We start from the raw sequence: 25,731 nt of genomic DNA on the forward strand, positions 1-25,731 counted from the left end.
CTGGTCTGTAGTTTTCTTTTCTTGTAATGTCTTTGTCTGGTTTTGCTATTAGGGTAATGCTGGCCTCAATGAGTAAGGAAGGCTTCCTTCTGCTATTTTCTGAAAGAAACTGTAGAGAACTGGTATAATTTCTTCCTTAAATATTTGGTTAAATTTACTAGTGAACCCACCTGGGCCTGGTACTTGTTTTGGAAAGTTATTAATTGTTGATTCACTTTAATTGATCCAAGCCCTTTCAAATTAATTCTTTTAAAAATTTTTAAATGGTTACCACAGAAGAACACCTAATGAAAAAAGTAGTGTTACATATACTGTGGGTAAAAGAAAATAGGTTTCAAAACAGGATGTGTAGTGCAAAGATTCCAAGTTTTTTCAGCAACATAAATTATACACAGAAAAACCGGGAAGAAATTAAAATTCCTTTTCTTGTTTATCCACAAAAGAATTATTTTTAATTTTAAAATTATTATAAATATTTTTTAAAAGAAGCTATGAATTAGACATATGGCCTCAAAGGATCAAACATGAAAATAAAACTACTAGTGGTATATTTTACCTACTTCTGAGTAGGCTGACAGAAGCTATGATCCACAAATGAACTCCATAGAAAAAGACAATTTAACAACTAAAAATAATTCTTTCAGTTCCTTGAAAAATATTCAGAGTAAGTGTAAAATTGGACAACATTATCAATAACAACCATTCAGGACCCTGGAAACATACACACAACTGGGACTCCCATAAGGACTAAGGGGAGCAAGCAGAAAGAAAATTTGAAGAAATTATGGTCAAACATCCGAAATTTGAAGAAAAATGTTCATCTACACATTCAAGAACCATAATAAACTCCAACTAAGATAAACACAAGGATATTAACGCCCAGAGAAACCACAATCAAATTCTTAAAAGCCAACGACCAACAGAAAAATCTTAAAAACAGCAAAAATAAATAAATAAATAAACATGTACAGAAGAACTACAATAAGATTAACAGCAGACTTTTTATCAGAAAATAGAGCTATACTGAAGCAATGTTCCTATATTTTATTAGAATTGTTATTAATCTGAAGTAGACAGTAATAAAGATGCATATTGTAACCCATAAAGCCACCACTAATTTTTAAAGTATAAAAAAATAGAATTAAAATGGTATACAGTTGGTTCTCTGTATCCATGGATTCTGCATCCATATATGCAAACAAAAAAGGATCAAAAATATTTCTTAAAAAAATTCCCAGAAGTTCCAAAAGGCAAAAGTTGAATTTGCCACATGCTGACAACTATTTACATAACACTTAAATTTTGGTATCCTCAGGTGGTCTAGAACCAATTCCCAACACATACCAAGAGACAATTATACTACTATATACACTGCAAAATAAGGCAGTAAAGGAGAAACAGAAAAAAAATTTTAATTAAGACATAAAAAAACCAAAAGCAAAATGGCAGGCATAACTCCAACTATACAGTGACTGAATTAAATAATACAATCATAAGGGAGTACTGTGTAAGAGTAGATTTTTTTCCCCAATCCAACCAAATGCTGTCATCAAGAGATGTATGTTAGATCCAAAAATACAAACAGGTTGAAAGTAAGAGGAAGGAAAAAGAGTTAACATAATAAAGTTACACTGACTATACTAACATCAAATGAAATGAACTAAGCCAAATATTGTTTTAAAGAGACGAAGACGGACATTTTAGGATGATGAAAGGATGAAATTATCAACATAACATAGTAACTATAAACAGAGTGTACCCAACAAAATGTCCTAAAGTACATGCAGCCAAAACCAACAAAAATTGAGAGAGAAAAAGAAATACAGCCAATTCTCATCACCCCTGGTAGTTGTATCATACAATGTCACTGCACTGAGTTAGCTAATACTGAACCCCTGAATATTTTTCTTAGATTAATATTACCCACCGCTTTAATGAATAAAAGGAACATGTTATTAGCATCAAGTGCTTCCTAGAGTGGGTTCTCTTTAAAAGAATGACTCAGTGCAATAATATGACTCATTGGTTAGACTGACTGAAAGAAGACACAGACTTTGATTAAATGCAAATCTCACATAGTAACATTAAGTACACAATTTGGTCTACAATTCATTTGCAGAACTTCTTCAAAGAAATATTGTTTCACAAAACGAATATTTGTTTTGAAGTTTCCACTTCAGTCAGAACAATGCAAAGGAGACTTTTCCCTTTATGTAAAACTGTCATCATAAAAAGTTCATCAACACCCTTCCCCTTCCCCATTCCCTCTGGAAAAAGAGACATGGCTCTCATTTAAGTGTTACCATGTTGTTTTCTTCGATACTCTTTTTCTAAAAACTTTTTATAATTGAGGTACAACGGACAAACAACATGATTAGTCCCAAATGCACAACATGATGATTCAACATTTGTATATATAGCTAAATGACTGTGTAAGTATATACCTAAATTATAGTAAATCTAGTTAACATCCACTATGATGGTGTTACAAAATTTTTTTTTCATTTGTGATGAGGACTTTTAAGATCTACTCTAACAATTTTCAAATATGCAATACAATATAGCCACCATGCTATACATTACCACTCCCACAACTTACTTATTTTGTAACTAGACATTTGTATCTTTTGACCTCCCTCACCTCTTCTGCCCTCCTCTGACCTCCACACCTCTGACAACTACCAATATATTCTATCTTTGAGCTTAGGGTTTTTAGTTTTTAAAGTCTGTATATAAATGAGACCATATGATATCTTTCTGACTTATTTCACTTAGTATAACGCCCTCAAGGTCCATCCATGTTACCATAAATGGCAAAATTTCATTCTTTTTATGGGTGAATAGTATTCCATTGTATATTCTATTTCACCATAGAACTGAAAGAACAAATAAATACAGTCAATTCTCATTTTTTACTCATGGCAACTGAATCCTATAAAATCTCTGCACTGAATAAACTCATATTGAACTCTTGAATATCAAATTTAAAAAAAAAAGAACTTCTTTTCAGATTCTATTTTCGTGTTACAAAAGAGAAAATGAGCATCAGAAGTGTTCAGTGACATGGCTCAGTTCAGTTCAGCTGCTCAGTCATGTCCGACTCTTTGCGCCCCCATGGACTGCAGCACACCAGGCCTCCCTGTCCATCACCAATTCCCGGAGTTTACTTAAACTCATGTCCATTGAATCAGTGATGCCATCCAACCATCTCATCCTCTGTCGTCCCCTTCTCCTCCTGACTTCAATCTTTCCCAGCATCAGGGTCTTTTCCAATGAGTCAGTTCTTTGCATCAGGTGGCCAAAGTATTGGAGTTTCAGTATCAGTCCTTCCAATGAATATTCAGGACTGATTTCCTTTAGGATGGACTGGTTGGATCTCCTTGCACTCCACGGGACTCTCAAGAGTCTTCTCCAACACCACAGTTCAAAAGCATCAATTCTTCAGTGCTCGGCTTTCTTTATAGTCCAACTCCCACATCCACACATGACTACTGCCCCAATATCAAGTACTAGATGTGAGACTCATATCCCTCCAACTGGCCCAGAGTCACAGCTTCTTGCACTATACTGCACGGCCTCCTACCACTTCCATCCCCTGGTCCTTTCTAAACCAGTGCTAAAACAAGAAAACAGAGCATCACTTTATATGACTTCAGCTGGGAATGTGCACGTTGGGAGACTTTCTTATTGCTCTGTGCATTTCAGCAAGACTATGAAGAACCAAAAGTATTGATTTGGGGGTTACAAATAAACTGTAGCACACAGGCAAATTAATAAAAACAGAATCCACAAAATGAGGATAAACTGAAGTCAGAGACTTCAATCCCCTACTTTTAATAACAGATTGGAACAAGTAGATAAAAAAATCAACAAGGATACTGAAGACAAACATTACGAGTTCACTAGACCTAAGAGACACCTAAGGACTTCCCTGGTGGCTCAGAGGTTAAAACATGTGCCTGCAATGCGGGAGACCTGGGTTCGATCCCTGGGTCGGGAAGATCCCCTGGAGAAGGAAATGGCGACCCACTCCAGTATTCTTGCCTGGAGAATCCCATGGACGGAAGAGCCTGGTGGGCTACAGTCCATGGGGTTGCAAAGAGTCGGACACGACTGAGCGACTTCACTTTGACTTTCAAGAGACACCTATAGAACACTCCATACAACAGCTGAATAAATTCTTCTTAAGCACACATTAACATTCTGTGGTACAGATTATATGTTAATCTGTAAAACAAGACAAATAACCCAACTAAAAACTAGGCCAAAAAGTGAACAAACAATTCACCAAAGAAGAAACAGAATGGCAAATAACCATATAAAAAGATGCTCAGCATTACTGGTAATTAGGCAAATACAAATAAAAGTCATAATGAAATGACACTAACACCCACTATAATGGCTATAATCAAAAATACAGGTAAAAACAAGTGTTGATACGATTGGGGAAAACTGAAACCTTCATATATTACTAGTGGAAATATAATACAGGAATGCTGGAAAACATTTTGACAGTTTCTTTAAAAGTTAAACATAAAATGACCTTACAAACCAGCTGATCATACCTATGTATCTACCAAGAGAAATGAAAACATATGTCCAAAAAGACTTATACACAAATATTTAAAGTAGCATTATTCATACTAATCAGAAAGTAGAAACAATCAAAATATCCATCAATTTGGTAAAAGAATAAACAAAATGTGATAAAGCTATATAATGTAACACTATTCACCAATAAAAAGGAATGAAGTACTAATTCATACCACAACATGAATGAGCCGCAAAATAAACAGTGTAAGTGAAAGGTGGCAATTGAAAACAAACACTATCATATGATTCCATTTATAGCAAACCCCCAAAATGGGCAAATCTACAGACAAAGATTATTAATGGGGATGGGGATAAGAATGGGGATTGACCCACTGCTGGGCATACACACCAAGGAAACCAGAACTCAAAGAGACACGGGTACCCCAATGTTCATCGTAGCACTGTTTACAACAGACAGAACATGGAAGCAACCTAGATGTCCATCCACAGATGAATGCATAAGAAAGCTGTGGTGCATATACACAATGGAATATTATTCAGCCATTAAAAAGAATACATGTGAATCGCTTCTAATGAGGTGGATCAAACTGGAGCCTATTAAACAGAGTGAAGTCAGAAAGAAAAACACCAATACAGTGTATTAACGCACATATATGGAATTCAGAAAGATGGTAACGATCACCCTACATGAGAGATAGCAAAAGAGACACAGATGTAACGAAGAGTCTTTGGGACTCTATGGGAGAAGGCAAGGGTGGGATGATTTGAGAGAATAGCATTGAAACATGTATATTATCATATGTGAAACAGATTGCCAGCCCAGGTTTGATGCATGAGACAGGGTGCTCAGGGCTGATGCATTGGGATGACCCTGAGGGATGGGATGGGGAGGGAGGTGGGAGGGGGGTTCAGGATGGGGAACACATGTACACCCATGGCTGATTCATGTCAATGTATTGCAAAACCCACTACAATATTACAAAGTAATTAGCCTCCAATTAAAATAAAAAATTAATTTTAAAAAACAAACAATAACAAAAAAAGAATGGGTATTGATGTAATTCCCTGGCAGTCCAGTGGCTAAGGCTCTGAGCTTCCACTGCAGGGGGCATAGGTGCAATCCCTGGCCAGGGAACTAAGATCCCACATGCCATGGTACAGGAGGGGTGGGGGGGATACAACTGACTACAAATGGGCAAAAGGGATCCTTCTGAAGTAATATAAATGTTCTACAACTGGACTGTGATGAAAGTTGTACAACTCTGTAAATTTGCTAGAATTCATTATAAAAACAGGTGAGTTTTATGATATGTGCATTATCTATACCTTAATAAAACTGCTTAAAAAGACAGACACAAGTCACAGGCTCCAACAATGAATTTGCTCCAATCTTTCCACACTGTACAAACTCTTCTCTTTCCAACTTAAAATATCTCTACTAACTATTCCTCAAAACTTTTAATCCCCTCCCTCTTAAGCATGTCTTTAGTATGTATAAACTTCACACATTTTTTAAATGGAATTCCTTCTTACTCTCTATCCACAGGAACATAAAAACCTAGCCTGTACATGTAGGGTTACTACACTGGTGAGTTCAAGACTTTTAATTTCTGTCTTTTTGCAGGGATGGGGAGTGATTACTTCATTGGCAATTTTAAAATTCTCTTAAAGGCAGTCTGAAGGGGTGCAAGGGGATGCACTCAGGTGTCAAAAAGGGAAATACAGACATGTAGTTTAATATACATTGGATATAATCTACTTACTATCTTGACTGTGTGAAACAGTACTCCTAGTATGAACCAGAATTTATAAAGCTACTACCCATTCTGGGCCACACATTTTAAGGGGACTTAAACTGACTAAGAATGTTGCCAAAAGTGAATGACCCGCCTGGCCATATAGCTAATAACCATAATATGTGAGAAAAAAAAAGTACAGGCATAGTCTCTGGTTTCCAAACTCATGAAGGGATGGGTTCAATGGAAATTAGCTCCACAGAGCAGAACTAACATCAATGCATAAAAGTTATAGTAAACCAAAAATATGACTCATTCATATCATTACTAATTTTCTAACACCTTAAAACTGTGTAACTCTGAGGAATTCTCTGGCGATCCAGTGGTTAGGATTCCACACTTTCACAACCAAGAGTGTGGGTCTGATCCCTAGTCAGTGGCTCAGAAGTAAAGAATCTGCCTGCCAAGCAGGAGACTTCAATCCCTAGGTTCTGGAGAATCCACTAGAGAAGGAAATGGCAACCCACTCCAGTATTCTTGCCTGGGAAATGCCATGGACAGAGGAGTACGGTGGGCTACAGTCCATGGGGTCACAAAAGAGTCCAACACAACTGAGCCACTAAACAACCACAGGGAACTAAGACTCGGCAAGCCGTGCAATGACACAGCAAAAATAAAACTAACGAACTCTGTTACAGCAGAAAATATTACTACCCAACTGAGATTTAAAAAAATGATTTCTATACTGGATGGACAACTAAATAGAATATTAGAAAAATAAGCATTTCTAAGTACTTTAAAAAGCTGTAGGTTATAAAAACTACTTTTTCATATGTGAGCATCATGAACTTGGTTTTTCCAAAAAAAAAAAAAAGTTAAATGAGAGCTTTTCCTGCATCAAGTGCGGTTTCCGAAAACTATCAGTACCATATTCTTTACTATTAAGTTCTCCTGTATAGTCTCTCTTTGTATTTTGTGAAAAATAACACTGTATGTTTTAAGTGTTGCAATATATTCCTCTGAAAGCTTATTAAAGGCTATACCACAAGGCAAAATATTTCCAGTGAACACTTCAAATAGTCACAGTTATATTTATCATATAAATAGCTACACACTGATATAGTGTACTTATGCATAAATTACTTACGTTTCTGTGTCTGATACCAATGATTCATTATTGCACACATCATTGAAGGTGTGAAGCTGATTCTATACAGAAAAGAAACATATTTTTCCAAAATTATTCTTGCATGTTAGCAACTGGCAAGAAACATAGTTTGACGTATTTGATATGCAGATCAGAAAGCAATAATCAGATCAAAATTATAAAATATAAGATCATCAGATATATACTTCCCAATTAGCCTATTTCATTTATCATTTTTAAACATGAATTCATTCCACAAGCAATACTTGGGCTTTATTTCACTGAGAATGTTAGAAAAAAGCTGAATAAGGGGGAAAAAATCACAAAAATTTAATGCAAAGCAGCAAGTAATGTGTCATTGCGTGCATGCCAGGTCACTTCAGTAGTGTCAGATTCTTTGCCACCCCATGGATTGTAGCCTGCCAGGCTCCTCTGCCATGGGGATTCTCCAGGCAAGAATACTGGAGTGGATTGCCACGCCCTCCTCTAGGGGATCTTCCCAACCCAGGCACCAAACCCGTTTCTTATGTCTCCTGCATTGGCAGACAGGTTCTTTACCACTAGCGCCACCTGGGAAGCCCAATGAAATTCGAGAAAGGCTTCCTAGGCCTATACTTTTAAGATTTGATTTGGGAAACTGCCATTGTTTTCCACATTTACAGTCTAATACATGGGTAAAATCTAGCCACTTCAGAATAACTATACTATAAAAATAGGTAGTAAATATAAAGGAGTAAATCTAATACAGACCTTTGTAAACCAGAGTAAGCATATCCATTCTGAAAAATGCAGCTAACTACTTAGCTCTAAGCAAACTGTCATGCAAGAAGACAGATTCAAGAACACCAGATTCTTGCCACCCGCCCCTCTCAGAGAGGCTAATAGTATGTATTTCTCACCATTTAAAACAGTATTTGCTACTGTGCAAACCAAAAGTTTCTGTTAGTCAAATCTTGCCTATGGCCCAATAATCTGTGGCTTCTACCTGAAATGAATTAGTTACTTATAATCTTCTATTCTTTTTCTCCCTGAAAACATTGCTTTCTAAATGTAAAAAAACTGAACAGCTAGGACTTCCCTGGTAGTCCAGTGGCTAAGACTCCACGCTCCAAATGCAGGGGGCCTGGGTTCAATTCCTGGTCAGGGAACTAGATCTCACATGCTGCAACTAAGATCTGGCACAATGAAATAAATAATAATAAATATTTTTTTTAAAAAAGAAGGGGGAAAATTTACCCCAAAAATTATTAAAAAAAAAAAAATATATATATATATAAAAAACAAGTGAAGGAGTTGGACCTGAAAATCAAAAAGACCTAAGGTATAAATCCTTCTAAGTCCCTGCCTCTTCACATTTAAAATAGGAGGAAAGAGAACACATAAGAAATGATTTGTAAGGACCACAAAAAATAATGCACTTAAAGTCCTTAGCACAATGGTGCTCCATTGTGCTCCATAGGTGGCTCCATAAGCAGTAGGTATTATGATGATGATAATGATAGCCTGAGAAGGCAAACAAAAAATTACCAAAAATAAAAATAGCTTACAGTTATCTGACTTAGTCCAGCCAACCTCATAGTCAAAGTAGGTGACATAAAGTACTTAAATGCAAGATCTAGGCTTTCTTTATCAAAGCACAACGTCGTGTCCAATGGTTCTTTCACTGTGCTCCACATTAAGTCAGCCATGTTGCGAGCCGCACTCTGCCTTAACTCCTGATCAGAGAGCTTGCATAAATACCTGAAATGATTCAGAAATACAACATACACGAAAACTTGCAAGCTATTTCTTAATCCAACTTAAAAATTCAATAATATTCCTTTGCTCCCTAACTTCGAAATGTTTGGTACAGTAGAACCTGACATCCTGGGATTAATATCCCCAATTTAAACTATTTCTAAGTGATACTTCAAGCATTGTGACCTGTGGCAACGTGTCCTTTGCTGAGAGTTCAACATGAATCAGAAACTGCAAAGTCCAACACAACATAGAAGGTGGGAAGAGGGAGGGAGGGAGGGAGGGAGGGAGGGAGGAACTACACAGAGACAAGTGGTTTAACATCAGATTCCGTACCGCACCTCCAGTAAAGCTTTCTATTCTCTAATACCTGTCATGTATACAGCTCTTGCTTTTAATAAGTTTCACTTAACTTCATACAAACAACATATCTACTTCCTGACACAGCCAAAATCTTTCAAAATGTGTACATTTTAAACAGCATTATTTGGATTTCAAAAATCACAATCCACTGGTTTTCCTCTCAGGCCCTACCTATATTATTTGGTTGGTTCCTCCTCCTCGACCCAACCTTTCAACATTACTGCTCCTCAGGGCCCATAATGGATTGCAAAAAGACTCCATATCCTTCCCATCACTTCATACAGCAGTCTTTGCAATGTGACTTCGCCACTCTTCCTATCAAAAGTGTCATTTCTCTACTTCCTTGCACCTGAACTTTGCCATGAAAGTTCCTTTGGCCAATGGCACAAAGAAATGTGACACAGCAGAAGCTTAAAAGCATTTGGGCTTGCTCTCTATTGCTGGGAACTCTTCAACTACCAAGAAAATGGACTCAGGAAAGCCTACTGGATGAAAGACACATAGCTAATGCCCCAAATAACATCCAGCCAACTGCCAAAATATATATGAGCACCTGTCTCCACCCGAGACCAATCCACCTGCCAACCACAAGACAAATGAATGAAGTTATCTATCCTAGAGCATCCAGGTCCAGCCAAGTCAACATAGATCGGAAGAGCTAACCAACCGGAGACCTGTGAGAAATGATAAATGGCTGTTATTTTAAGCTACTAGTGCTGGGTGTTTTCTTACACAGCAAAAGCTACCTGAGGCAGGCCTGCATCCTAGCTTCACTTGTATTCTCTTTCTATGTTCTCTCCCTAGATGAGTTCATTTATTTACTCCAGAAGATTCTAAGAGTGATTCTTTATGCTGACAACTTCTAAATTAATGCTGTTGTTCTAAATTACATGCTTTTACTCCCAATTTCCTACTGTCACTTAAATGTCCCAAAGGCATGTAAAAATGAAGTCTTTAAACTCTCTCTGTCTTTCCCATCTCAGTTAATGATACCAACTGCAAACAGAGGAATCAAGGAGAAGAGGGTTAAGTGTCATCCACTACGCTATCCCTTTTCTTAAACTCCACAATCACCAATCTTGTTGCTTTCATTCTCAACTATATCCAATGAATCTGCAAAACGTAACAATAACCTTGTACAAGTTTATTGCTTATCAACAATCCTTGAACAAGTATCCCTAACTTCTTTCCAGGACTACTGCATTAACTTTTCAGTTGGTCTCCCAGCTTCTCCTTCAACCCTCCTACAATTTATGAGGCAACTTCCAAGCTACTGAAAGGCCAACCTGATCTTTTAAAAACCACTATGAGGGCTTCCCTGGTGATCCAGTGGTTAAGAATTCATCTGCCAATGCAGTGGACACACTTTCAATCCCTGGTCCAGGACGATCCCATGCTGCAGTGTGCGTGGGCACACTGAGTCCCGTGTGCCACAACTATTGAAGCCTGTGCACCTGGAACCTGTGCTCTGCAACAAGAGAAGCCCCTACCCTCCACAACTGGACACAGCCCATGGGCTTGAAGCAGTGAAGACCCAGCAAAGCCACAAACAAAATAACCAAATCTTTTTAGAAAATTAAGCTATTAAAAAAAAAAAAAAAACCATCAGGATTCATCTACTTAAAACCCTTCAACAGACCCCACTGCTAAAAGTAAATTCAAATTCCTTGCAACAGCCTGAAGGTCCTAAATAATTTTATCAATCATATCATAATTGAACTTCCCTGTGCATTGTTCTCTGCCAATCTACTTCTAGTTTTTTAATGTCATATTCTTTCCAACTTCAAAGCCTATGCCTTTATGTTCCTTCTACCTGAAATATGTCCTTCTAATTAATATCTGATGAGCAGATTCATGTTCTTCAGATGCCACCTTTCTGAAAGGCCTCATATTCTCTATCACCTTATATCTTTACTTGCACAGGATTCAGCATTATCTGATTCTTTTCCTGATACTTTCTCCAATAACTTAGACAGTAACTGGAAAATAGTAGGCACTAAAATTTTTGCAAATGCAAGAATAAGAAAAATTATAAAGAACTCTTAAATATTATCAAGTAACACAATCTAAGAACACCAAAAGCTTACATCCTACATTTAAACAATACAATTCTTTCTCTATCTTCATCATAGGTTTCATTCATAGGTTGGGACTTACAAAACACAAGTATCACTTGCTCCTCAATGAGACCTTCTCCATACCCACAGTTACTAATTGTGACCTACCCTCTAGAACTCTCAATCCACCCTTGTCATTATTTTTCTCTGTAGTACTCATGAATTTCTTTTTTATGTTTTAATTATTTATTTCAATTGGAGGCTAATTATAATATTGTAGTGGTTTTTGCCATACATTGCCATTACATCAGCCATGGGTGTACACATGTTCCCCATCTTGAACCCACCCACCCTCAACTCCCTCCCCATCCCATCCCTCAGGGTCATCCCAGTGCACCAGCCCTGAGCACCCTGTCTCATGCATCGAACCTGGGCTGGGGATCTATTTCACATATGATAATATACATGTGTCAATGCTATTCTCTCAAATCATCCCACCCTCGCCTTCTCCCACGGGTCCAAAAGTCTGTTCTTTACATCTGTGTTTCTTTTGCTGTCTCGCATATAGGTCATCGTTACCATCTTTCTAAATTCCATATATATGCGTTAATATACTGTATTGGTGTTTTTCTTTCTGACTTACATCACTCTGTATAATAGGCTCCAGTTTCATCCACCTCATTAGAACTGATTCAAATGCATTCTTTTTAATAGCTGGTACTCATGACTTTCTAATGGACTCTATTATTTTTTATTGTGTACACAGATTACACAAAAGGAGGTAACTTTTCTTCTCTGCTATATTCCCTATGCCTATAAAACTTAGTATATATTTGCTTACTGAATAAATATAGCTGGATATCATGCAACCACTGTTAATCTCTCATTCTTTATACTCAAGGAAAAAAAATTCCAACATGAATTGCTTAAAAGTAAACATTAAATATAAAAATACATGTTCATTAGAAACTATAAATTGTCAAATTAAAATTTTCTCTGGGGAATGTGAATGCAAAGGGCTTTCAAACAATATAATTCTGTACTATTATATGAACAGTTTTAAACACTACTATATTGACAACAAGGGGAGAAAAGTTTTATAAACTTACCTGATAACGTATGTCCTAAAAGGAATAATGTGCTGCATGACAGCAGGGATATGCAGCCATATTCTAATCTATAAAGAAACATAAAAGCAATATTAATGTATAATGAATATGAAATACATGTCTTTAAGAACAAAAACATTTAGTATTTTGCTACATCTAAAACATAAATATTTTGTAAAGGATAAACTAAGAAATATTACTGAACACATACAAGTAGTTTAACCTATACATTTTTAATACATATACCTAAAATCAACCTAAAGAATTACTATCAGCATCTTGATAAAAAGGGAGAACCATCAATCCAAGAGTATCTTACTACCTGCTATTCTATACCTCTTTGCATGGTAGCAACCCAAATACAATAGAACTATATAATTTTTTCATAAATCATCTTAGTTTTTTAAACTATATATTTATTTATTTATTAGGCTATGTTGGGTCTTAGTTATGGCACTCCAGCTTCTCTCTAGTTGTGGCACACAGGCTCAGTGGTTGTAGTATGCGGATGAGTTTCCCCATGGCATGTGGCATCTTAGTTCCTCAACCAGGGATCGAACCCATGTCTCCTGTGTTGACAGATGGATTATTAACCACTGAGCCACCTGGAAAGCCCTATATGTCAATTACACCTTAATTTTTTAAAAAAAATGACAAGGAGGTAGAACTTGTTTTACTGCATAACAAGACTTCTTAAAAAGCAGCAGAAATTAGATAGTATGAAAAATAGCACAAGACAATCAAATAGACAAATGGAACATACTATAAATCTGAGACTATGCCCAAGAAGACACATAAAGATACTTGATTTATGACAAAAATGAGTCTGCAAAACAAAGAGGAAAGAACTGTCTTTGCTACAAATAGTGATAGGACCAGGAGTTGGCTGTATGAAAAAGAAAATGAATCCTAATCCCTCACATACACCACACACGGTCAGTTACCACGGAATTACAGGTCAAAATAACAAAGTAATATAACAAAACTTGAAGAAAATGGAAAAATATCTTCATAACCTGAGAATAAGATTTTTTTAACCATTAATGAAAATATTAACCATAAGGAAAACATTTCTTATAAATTATACACCATTAAGATTTAAAGCAATCCTTAATGAAAATGCAAATTACAATGAGCTGTCATCTCACATAATTCAGAATGGCCATCATCAAAAAGATTACAGATAACAAATGCTGGAGAGGGTAGAAAGAAAAGGGAACCTTTCTGCAGCATAGGTGGCAACGTAAATTGGTGAAGCCACAATGAAAAAGTCCAGAGATTCTGATAAAAACTAAAAATAGAGTTACCACATGATCCAACAATCCCACTTCTAAGCATATATTCTAAAAAGAAAGGGAAAAAAAAACTCTAATTCAAAAAGATACATCCATCCCCAATGTCCACAGAACACTATTCACAATAGTGAAGACACAGAAGTAATCTAAATGTCCACCGACAGATGAATGAATAAACAAAATGGGGTATACATATCTGTTCCTGCTGTTCAGTTGCTAAGTACAACTCTTTGTGACCTCATGAACTGCAGCACGCCAGGCTCCCCTATCCTCCACTATCTCCCAGTTTGCTCAAATTCATGTCCACTGAGTTGATGAGGCTATCTAACCATCTCATCCTTTGCCGTGCCCTTCTCATTTTGCCTTAAATCTGTCAGGGACTTTTCCAATGAGTTGGCTCTTTGCATCAGGTGGCCAAAGTACTGGAGCTTCAGCTTCAGCATCAGTCCTTCCAATGAAAATTCAGAGTTGATCTCCTTTAGGATTGACTGGTTTGATCTCCTTGCTGTCCAAGGTCTTCTCCATCACCACAATTTGAAAGCATCAATTCTTCAGCGCTCAGCCTTCTTTCCTGTCCAACTGTCACACCTGGAGACTACTGGAAAAACCGTATCTTTGACTATGCAAACCTTTGTCGGCAAAGTGATACATGTGCTCTTTAATACACTCTCTCTGTTTGTCATAGGTTTCCTTCCAAGGAGCAAGCATCTTTCAATTTCATGGGACTAGTCACCAGCCAGTGATTCTGGAGCCCAAGAAGATAAAATTGGTTTCCACTTCCACTTTTTCCCCTTCAATTTGCCATGAAGTGAAGGGACCAGGTACCATGATCTTAGATTTTTTACAATCAAATTTCAAGCTAACTTTTTCATTCTTCTCTTGCACCTTCATCAAGAGGCTCTTCAGTTACTCTTCACTTTCTGACATTAGAATGATATCTGCATATTGAGATTGTTGACATTTCTCCTGGCAATGTTGATTTGAGCTTGTCATTCATCCAGCCCAGCATTTTGCATAATGTACTCTGCACAGAAATTAAATGAGCACAGTGACAATATACAGCCTTTTCATATTCCTTTCCCAATTCTGAACCAGTCCTTTGTTCCATGTCTGGTTCTGTTGCTTCTTGACCCTCATACAGGTTTCTCAGGAGACAGGTAATGTGGTCTGTTATTCCCATCTCTAAGACTTTTCCACGGTTTGTTGTGATCCACAAGTCAAAGGCTTTAGCGTAATCAATGAAGCAAAAGTAGGTATTTTTCTGGAATTCTTAATCACAGCACTTTAACAGAATCATTTAGGATTTGAAACAGCTCAGCTGGAATCTATCACCCCCACTAACTTTGTTCATAGTAATGCTTCCTCAGGCCCACTTGATTTCACTCTCCAGGATGTCTGGCTCTAAGTGAGTGGCCAAACCATGTTCATTATCAGGTGATTAAGACTTCTTGCATAGTTCTGTGTATTCTTCCCTCCTCTTCTTTATCTCTTCTGCTTCTGATAGATCTTTACCATTTCTGTCCTTTATCAGGCCCATCCTCGCATGAAATGTACCCCTGGTATCTCCAATTTTCTTGAAGTGATCTCTAGTTTTTCCCATCTAAATTGTTTTCCTCTCTTTCCCTGCATTGTTCATTTAAGAAGGCCTTCTCATCTCTTCTTGCCATTCTCTGGAACCCTGCATTCAGTTGGGTGTATCTTTCCCTTTCTCCCTTGCTTTTGGCTTCTCTTTCCTAAGCTATTTGTAAACCCTCCTCAAAAAGACAAACAGCCTTCCTGCATTTCTTTTTCTTTGGGATGGTTTTGGTTGCTGCCTGCTGTACAATGTGACAAATCTCCGTCCATAGTTCTTCAGGCACTATATCACATCTACTCCCTTGAATCTATTTGTCACTTCAACTGTATAATCATAAAGAATTTGATTTAGGTCATACCTCAACAATCTAGGGATTTCCCCTACTCTCTTCAATTTAAGCCTGAATTTTATAAGGAATCCATGATCTGAGCCACAGTCAGCTCCAGGTCTTGTGTTTGCTGACTGTACTGAGCTTCTCTACCTTTGGCTGCAAATAACACAGTCAATCTAATTTCAGTACTGACCATCTGGTGATGTCCACGTGTAGAGTCTGAAGAGACTGTTGCAAGAGTTGTTGGAAAAGGGTTTTTGCTATGACCAGCATGTTCTCTTGACAAAAACTCAGCCTCTGCCCTGTTCATTTTGTATTCCAAGGCCAAACTTGCCTGTTAAACTCCTGACTTTCTACTTCTAATCCTACTTCCTAATCCCTATGATAAAAAGGACACCTTTTTTTGGTGTGTGTACCAAAAGGTCTTGTAGGTCTTCACAGAACCAGTCAACTTCAATTTCTTCAGCATCAGTAGCTGTGGCACAGACTTGGATTCCTGTGATGTTGAATGGTTTGCCTTTGAAACAAATTGAGACCATTTTGTCATTTTTGAGACTGCAACCAAGTACTGCATTTTGGACTCTTATTGACTATGAGGGTTATTCCATTTCTTTCAATAGATTCTTACCTATAGCAGTAGATATAATGGTCATTTGAATAAATTTGACCATTCCCATCCATTTCAGTTCACTAATTCCTAAGATGTCAATGTTCGATCTTGCCAATTCCTCCTTGACCACATCCAGTTTACCTTAATTCATGGACCTAACATTCCAGGTTCCTAAGCAATACACTTCTTTATGGCATCAGACTTTACTTTTACCACCAGCTGTATCCACAACTGAGCATCATTTCTGCTTTGACCTAACCCCTTCATTCCTTCTGAGCTCTTAGTTAATTGTCCTTCGCTCTTCCCCAGGAGCATACTGGACATTCTAACCTAGGGGGCCCAGCTTCCGGTGTCATATCTTTTTGCCTCTTCATACTGTTCATGAGGTTCTCCAGGCAAGAATACTGGAGTGGATTCCCATTTCCTCCTCCAATGGACCACATTTTCTTGGAACTCTTCACTATGATCCGTCCATCTTGGGTAGCCCTACACAGTGTGGCTCATAACTTCATTGATTTACACAAGCCCCTTTGCCACAGACTATAATCCATTAACTGGGGGGGGGTGTGTGTGTGTGTGTGTGTGTGTGTGTGTGTGTGTGTGTGTGATAGAATATTACTAAACCATTAAAAAAAAACAACTTGCAATTTGCAGCAACATGGGAATGGACCCAGACATTATCATACATAGTGAAGAAAGTCAGGCAGAGAAAGACAAATTCTATATGATATCACTCATACACGGAATCCAAAAAAATAATATAAATCAACTTCTGTACAAAACAGAACACCTATGGTTACCAAAGGGAAAGGTGAGAGGGAGGGATAAATTGGGAGTATGAGATTAACATCTACTTCAGCTTCATTGACTACATGAAAGCCTCTGACTATGTGGATCACAACAAACTGTGGAAAGTTCTTTAAGAGACAGGAATATCAGACAACATTATCTGTTTCCTAAGAAATCTGTATGTGGGTCAAGAAACAATAGACTCTTACATGGAACAAATGACTGGTTGAAAGTTAAGGAGTACAGAAAGGCTATATATTGTCTATTTATGCAACTTCTATGCAGAATACATCATGCAAAATGCCGGACTGGATGAATCACAAGCTGGAATCAAGATTGCCAGAAGAAGTACCAACATCCTCAGATATGCAGATGATACCACCCTAATGGCAGACTGTGAGGAGGAACTAAAGAGCCGCTTGATCAAGGTGAGAGAGGAGAGTGAAAAAGCTGGCTTAAAACTCAACATTTAAAAAAACTAAGATCATGGCATCTGGTCCCATCACTAAATGCAAATAAAAAGGGAAACTGAAACCAATGACAGACTTATTTTGGGGGGCTCCAAATCACTGCAGACTATGACTGCAGCCATGAAATTAAAAGATGCTTCCTCCTTGGAAGGAAAGCTATCACAAACCTAGACAGTGTATTACAAAGCAAAGATATCACTTTGCTGACAAAAGTTTGCATAGTCAAAGCTATGGTTTTTCCAGCAGTCATGTACAGATGTGAGAGCTGGACCATAAGAAAGTCTGAGCACCAAAGAATGGACATGAATTTGAGCAAACTCTGGGACACAGTGAAGGACAGGGAAGGCTGGTGTGCTGCTGTCCATGGGGTCACAAAGAGTCAGACACAACTGAACAACTGAACTACAATAATGAGATTAATAAATACATACCACGCCTTAGATATAAATAAGGGCTTACAAACAATAAGGGCTTCCCTGGTGGCTCAGTGGTAAAGAATGTGCCTGCCAATGCAGAAGACATGGGTTAGATCTCTGGTCTAGGAAGATCCCACATGCTGGAGAGCAACTAAGCAAGCCCTTGTGTCACAACTACTGAGCCCATGTTCCACTGCAGCCCACTCACCCTAGAGTCTGTGTATCAGAACAAGAGAACACATCACAGTGAGAAGCCAGCCCCAACTCACTGCAACTGCAGAAAGCTGCATGCAACAATGAAGACCCAGCACAGCCAAAAATATCAATAAACAAAAATTTTAAAAAACAAACAACAAGGATTTACTGTATAGTACATGGGACTATGTTCGGGATCTTGTACTAACCTATAGTGAAAATGAAGCTGTATACCCAAAACTAACATAATATTGTCAATCAACTATTTGTTGTTTTAGTTGCTAAGCTGTATCTGACTCTTTGCGACCCCATGGACTGTAGCCCCCCAGGCTCCTGTCCGTGGGATTTTTCAGGCAAGAATACGGGAATGGAATGGCGGGTTGCCATTTCGTTCTCTGGGAGGTCTTCTCAGCCTAGGGATCAAATCCACTACTACTACTACGTCTCCTGCATTACAGATGAACTCTTTACCACTGAGCCAGTTATATTAAAAATAATCATCTTTAAAAGATACAAGAGAATGGAAAGCAAAACCAGAGTTGAAGAAGGTATTAGTAATCCATGGATGTCAGGCAAAAGACTTGTATAAAAAACATATAAGGAATCTCCATATATCAGTAAGGAAAGGGCAAACAATTTGATTTTTTTAATGAATTTAATAAACCTGAACTGACACTTCTCAAAAAATATTCAAATGGCTAATAGCCCATGAAATTGTGTTCAATTTCTTTAGTCATTTAAAAATACAAAAGGAGACCATAATGAGATACCACTACTCATCCATCAGGAGTAAGAACACTTGATGTTTGCTTGGATACGGAGCAATGGGAAACCTCATTCCTGGCAGGAGTATAAACTAATACAATTACTTACAGAAACCTTAACATTAATGTGTAAGAGTGATTTTATGCATAACTTGTCATCAACAAATTCTACTACTAGATATATATCAAAATAAAACACATGCACATATGCACCAAAAGACACGTAAGAGGTTGCTGACACCACATAACTCTTAATAATCTAAATATTCAACACCAGTAAAACAGACCAATGGAAGTGTATTTTAAAGGAGTATTATACAACAATGAAATTGAGCTACTTCAGCTACACGCAATCTCAATTTTAAATTAAACTAGCCATACATGCTATAGTCCATGGGGTCACTAAGAGTCAGACACAACTGAACGACTTCACTTTCACTTTTCACTTTCATGGAGAAGGAAATGGCAACCCACTCTAGTCTGGGTTCTTGCCTGGAGAATCCCAGGGACGGAGGAGCCTGGCGGGCTGCTGTCCATGGGGTCGCACAGAGTCAGACACGACTGAAATGACTTAGCAGCAGCAGCAGCAATACATGAAAGATGCATTATGTGTAATTTCACATACATGGTTCGGTTCAGTTCAGCCACTCAGTTACGTCCAACTCTTTGTGACCCCATGGACTACAGCACGTCAGGCTTCCCTGTCCATCACCGACTCCCAGAGCTTGATCAAAGTCATGTCCATCGAGTTGGTGATGCCATCCAATCATCTCATCCTCTGCCTACAATTTTTCCCAGCACCAGGGTCGTTTCAAATGAGTCAGTTCTTCATATCAGCTGGCCAAAGTATTGGAGTTTCAGCTTCAGCATCGGTCCTTCCAATGAATATTCAGTACTGATTTCCTTTAGGATTGACTGGTCTGATTTCCTTGCAGTCCAAGAGACACTCAAGAGTCTTCTCCAACACCACAGTTCAAAAGCATCAATTCTTTGGCGCTCAGCTTTTTTTATAGTCCAACTCTCTCATCCATACATAAAGTGAAGTGCAGTGAAAGTCCCTCAGTCATGTCCAACTCTTTGCAACCCCACAGACAATAAAGTCCATGGAATTCTCCAGGCCAGAATCCTGGAGTGAGTAGCCTTTCCCTTCTCCAGGGGATCATCCCAACCCAGGGATCGAACCCAGCTCTCCCGCATTGCAGGAGAATTCTTTACCAGCTGAGCCACAAGGGAAGCCCTTCCATGACTACAAGTCATCCATACATGACTCCTGGAAAAACCAAAGCCTTGACTAGTCGAACTTTTGTCAGCAAAGTAATGTCTCTGCTTTTTAATATGCTATCTAGGTTGGTCATAGCTTTTCTTCCAAGAAGCAAGCATCTTTTAATTTTATGGCTGCAGTCACCATCTGCAGTGATTTTGGAGCCCAAAAATATAAAGTCTGTCACTGTTTCCATTATTTCCCCATCTATTTGCCATGAAGTGATAGGACCAGATACCATGATCTTAGTTTTTTGAGTGCTGAGTTTTAAGTCAACTTTTTCACTCTCCTCTTTCACTTTCCTCAACAGGCTCTTTAGTTCTTCTTCACTTTCTGCCATAAGGGTGGTGTCATCTGTGTCTCTGAGGTTACTGGTATTTCTCCCGGCAATCATGGTTAACCATACATGGTTAACAAGGGACAAAACTAAAGTATAGTATTTCAGGCTATAAGCTTAAGTAATAAAACAATAAAGAAAAGCAAGAAATAAAAATATGAATTGTATTTACCTTTAAGGGCAAAGAGATGGGAAAGTGACTTAGAGGAATCATAAAGGAGGCTTCTGGGGAGTTAACTGTTTTGTCTCTTGGCATAGTAGTGGTTAGAAGGGTAGTGATTAGAAGGGGTATTCACTTTGATAAATCATAAACGTTATTCTGTGCACTCTTCTGTTTGAATGTGTATTTCAAATTTTTTTAAAAGGTTAACACATTCAATTATATACAAGATACATTAGAGATGGTGAAAATGAAAATAGGTACAGTGATACCTTTTATTTGCAGATAAAGACCTCAATGAATAAAAGTGTAAATAAAAATGACAAGGGAAAATGTCAACACTGGAAAGAAATTTTTAACAGAAAGAGCTACCATTTGTTGATCCCTTAATATTCTCATTCTGATAGATGGAAAAAGTGAAGTTTATAATGTAATCAAAATTAGATAAAAAGTGGGCTTCCCTTGTGGCTCCGTGGTAAAGAATCTGCCTGCCAATGCATGAGACACAGGTTCAATCCTGGGTGCAGGAAAATCCCACATGCTGTGGAGCAACTGAGCCTGTGTGCCAAGAGAAACCACTGCAATGAGAAGCATGGGAACTGCAACTAAAGAGTAGCGTCCACTCGCCACATCTAAAGAAATGCTAAAGAAAAGCTACAAAGACGCAACACAGCCAAAAAAATAAAAAGTAAATAAAATTTTAAAATAAATAAAAAGTATTAAATAATATTAAGCAAACAATACCAAAAAGATAGTACAACAGAACTACAATTCAAGCCCAGAATTATTCCTCTGTAAAATCTACATTCTTTATACTATTATAATGGAAAACATTATAAAAATCAAATTCCATACACTATTAATCATATAATATAGGTTCTTCTTCTTTCCTGTTAGTGCAGCCAAAAATAAATAAATAAATGAGACTTAAAGAAACCACCAGGATTTATAATTTACAATGCTCCACTAATGGAAAACTACTCTGCTCTAAGTCAATTTGTATGTGACAAGAAAATTCTGAAATTTAAAGGCCTAAAAAGGGATGTCTATTTCAAGTGCTTAAACAGATCACTAAGTGCTTTCATATAAACTTCAGAGTGGTCAAAACCCCAAGAAAGGTCAGAAATCATGCTAAAACTCGTACTACTTTAAATGTCCAAACTCTGAAAAAAATTAACTACAGGGTCTGCAGAAAACATAATTACCAAAAACCCCCGGCAATTTAAGCTCCTAATTGCACCAAAGTATTAACTGTATTTAGAAAAACAGAATGAAAAGGGCAAAATCAAAAAATATTTTTTTATGACGAACGGTGCCAAATGATAGTTACCCATTCAAGTTATAAAATATTTGGTTGGAAAGTACATTATGTTATACTCTCAGGAAAAAAACACATCAATTTAGTATCCAAATAATTACATTATTAATTAAAACAGTATGACTAATTTTAACTTTGGTTTATTGGTCTCAGTTGAGCTATAAAATAACGTTATGCAAACTGACAACAGTCCACAGTTAGCAGTCACAAAAAGGCTGGGAACAGAAAACTGAAACTGAATTCAAACTTTTTCTCTAGTAAAGGACTCCTTTTCGAGAGAGAGTAATAAATTAGTCTTTAATGAGGCTTCCATAATAGACTTTAACCAAGCATTAGTAAAATTAATTCAAGAAATAAATTTAATTCAGGTAATATTCCTAAGGAAAACTGTTGATAAATTATTTTGTGAATTTTCGATTTCAAACTCAATCAAATACTTTGTCTAAATTTATTACAGCTTAAAATTAAAATGTCAACACAGGATTCACTCAAAATTTTATTTTTTCCTTTTTCTACCAAAGGAAACCAAAATGAATAGAACTTCCTTTCAAACAAAGTCAATCAGATTAACAGAATTAAGTGTTAATAACAGCTACAATAAATAACAGCTATCAGTAACTAAGTATTTACTATTTATCAAGTACTATTAATAAGAATTTAAAATCTATCTTAAAACCTCATCACCATCTTTAAAGGCAGATCACCATACTTATCATTCCCATTCTACAAATTAAAAAATTGAAGCTCAGATTCAGAATTCAAACACAATTGTTAATTCAAATGCCAACTATGAATTCAAAGTGTATATTCCTAACCTACAAAAGCTACATTGCCGTTACAGGTAGTATTTTCAACCTATCCAAGGAACCAGGGAATTTGGGGGCTAAAAATGGTTCAAATATGGAAATGGAGGTATTCAAAACACTTTAGAAAGGCAGTGTCCTTTCCAGTGTATTTCTACACTGGAAACAATGAGACAAAGTTATTTTGTTGGGTCTTTTTTACCCCTTGTATTTTTATTTTACATACACACTTGAAATATTTCACAGTAGTTATTATTTACGGTGAGTCAGTTAACACAAGAATTCTGGCTTTGGCAAAGTTAGATTTAAGTTTTCCTGTACGATTTTTTAAAATGATGACCAAAATAAAAGGTTATTTCAGGTTAAATTTTAATATAGAGACAATAAAAAATATTTCTGTGTTTCGGCACATACTGTGTTTCACATAACTGACATTAACATACAAAAGAATTATCTTCTTTACAAAGGCAAAAAGAAATGTTAGCTTTTTACCTGTAATACAGAGGGAAGTCAGACACACTATAATAAAGCCCTGGGCTAGGCTAACCATTATTTAAGAAACCAAAAACCCTAAGAAGTCAAAAATTTGCCAGTACAAAATTCCAGACAAGGAAAGCTAAAAATCAGCATAAGACTGTGTAAAGCAATCCATCTTACGTTTCAAATAAAAGAGGTAGATAAATTTACATTTTTTACTTAAATTCATTAATTTTTTCTTGCGATGCCACACAGCTTGTGAGATCTTACTTCTTTGACCAGGAATTGAACCCAGGCCACGCAGTGAAAGCACTGACTCATAACCATTGATACAAATTTTAATTTTACTTTAGTGAAGACTGAAAAAAAAAAAAAGACTTCTATACTCAACTTTTTCAAAGTATAATCCAGAAAAAAAAAAGACTATTGAACATAACAAATCTTCATAACCTTTTTCTGGACATATAAATGCATGTTATTAATATAAGTCTTTATTCCCAAGATTAAAGTCAATAATCAATAATCAATTAAAATAATCAATAATCAATTTCAAACAATACTTACATTAGACACAACTGTAATAAATGCATGTGCTATCAGAAATGGTAAAGTTTCAGGAGTTCCATATTCAAAGCAGTCCTTCATAAGAGAAAGGCCATTTTTCCCACAAAACAAACATACATAACGAAGCAAATGCAATGGTACTTCTACATCCTGAAGAAAAAAAGAAAATTATTTTAAAACTTATCTGAGGTTATTTTCATTTTATTACCAGTACTGGAAAGATACTGGTCAGACATAAACTCAGACTGTATGAACAAAATAATAAAATTTCCATAACTCTAAAAATGAAAAAAGATAAGCACTTACATTCATATCACAGAATGCCCCTAAAATGTTGCTTTCTTGGGTTGATATATCCTGATTAAGAAGAAGAAAAAAAAAAGGTAAATGCAATTGCATCACACTATCACATAACCATCTTTTAAAACCACAATTTTTTAAAGACCGATTTTACAAAACCTCATATTTTACAACTATTACTCTTCATGAACAGTAGTATTCCAACTGAAGTTAATATGATTCAATTCTAAAGTATATTTTAACTCTTCTCTGAAGAAATAGAACTAAGATGGAATGGAATGGGTGAATTTAACTCAGATGACCATTATATCTACTACCATGGGCAGGAATCTGTTAGAAGAAATGGAGTAGCCACCATGGTCAACAAAAGAGTCCGAAATGCAGTATTTGGAACAATCTCAAAAATGACAGAATTATCTCTGTTCATTTCCAAGGCAAACCATTCAACATCACAGTAATCCAAGTCTATGCCCCAACCAGTAACGCTGAAGAACATGAACAGTTCTATGAGGACCTACAAGACGATTTAGAACTAACACCCAAAAAACATGTCCTTTTCATTATAGGGGACTGGTATACAAAAGTAGGAAGTCAAGAAACACCTGGAGTAATAGGCAAATCTGGCCTTGGGAGTACAGAATGAAGCAGGGCAAAGGCTAACAGAGTTTTGCCAACAGAACGCACTTGTCATAGCAAACACCCTTTGGCACTGTTTCCACTGTTTTCCCATCTATTTCCCATGAAATGATGGGACCGGATCCCATGATCTTCGTTTTCTGAATGTTGAGCTTTAAGCCAACTTTTTCACTCTCCACTTTCACTTTCATCAAGAGGCTTTTGAGTTCCTCTTCACTTTCTGCCATAAGGGTGTTGTCACCTGCATATCTGAGGTTATTGATATTTCTCCCAGCAATCCTGATTTCAGCTTGTGCTTCTTCCAGTCCAGCGTTTCTCATGATGTACTCTGCATAGAAGTTAAATAAGGAGGGTGACAACATACAGCCTTGACTTACTCCTTTTCCTATTTGGAACCAGTCTGTTGTTCCATGTCCAGTTCTCACTGTTGCTTCCTGACCTGCATATAGATTTCTCAAAAGGCAGATCAGGTGGTCTGGTATAATGTTACCCTGCTTATCTAACTTATATGCACAGTACATCATGAAAAACACTGGGTTGGAAGAAGCACAAGCTGGAATCAAGATGCCGGGAGAAATATCAATAACCTCAGATATGCAGGTGACACCACCCTTATGGCAGAAAGTGAAGAGGAACTAAAAAGCCTCTTGATGAAAGTGGAGAGTGAAAAAGTTGGCTTAAAGCTCAACATTCAGAAAATGAAGATCATGGCATCCGGTCCCATGA

The 25,731-nt window shown here is 37.0% G+C and overlaps 1 protein-coding gene across 4 annotated transcripts in view; it reads right to left on the reverse strand.

Moving 5' to 3' along the window:
* USP34 (ubiquitin specific peptidase 34) overlaps nt 1–25,731 on the reverse strand; it is a 240,584-nt gene that overhangs the window by 154,125 nt on the left and 60,728 nt on the right. For all 4 annotated transcript variants that reach the window (XR_003513389.1, XM_027555584.1, XM_027555581.1 and 1 more), the window contains exons 4-8: nt 24,376–24,426; nt 24,070–24,219; nt 12,704–12,771; nt 8,985–9,177; nt 7,438–7,499 (exon numbers count right to left, since the gene is read on the reverse strand). Coding sequence is in view for 3 of the 4 variants with exons in the window: in XM_027555584.1 (XP_027411385.1) it covers nt 7,438–7,499; nt 8,985–9,177; nt 12,704–12,771; nt 24,070–24,219; nt 24,376–24,426 (524 nt within the window). In the remaining variant the exon portion in view is untranslated. The remainder of the gene's footprint in view (nt 1–7,437; nt 7,500–8,984; nt 9,178–12,703; nt 12,772–24,069; nt 24,220–24,375; nt 24,427–25,731) is intronic.

The sequence above is a fragment of the Bos indicus x Bos taurus genome, chromosome 11 (assembly GCF_003369695.1).
Source record: "Bos indicus x Bos taurus breed Angus x Brahman F1 hybrid chromosome 11, Bos_hybrid_MaternalHap_v2.0, whole genome shotgun sequence".
NCBI classification, from domain to species: domain Eukaryota; kingdom Metazoa; phylum Chordata; class Mammalia; order Artiodactyla; family Bovidae; genus Bos; species Bos indicus x Bos taurus.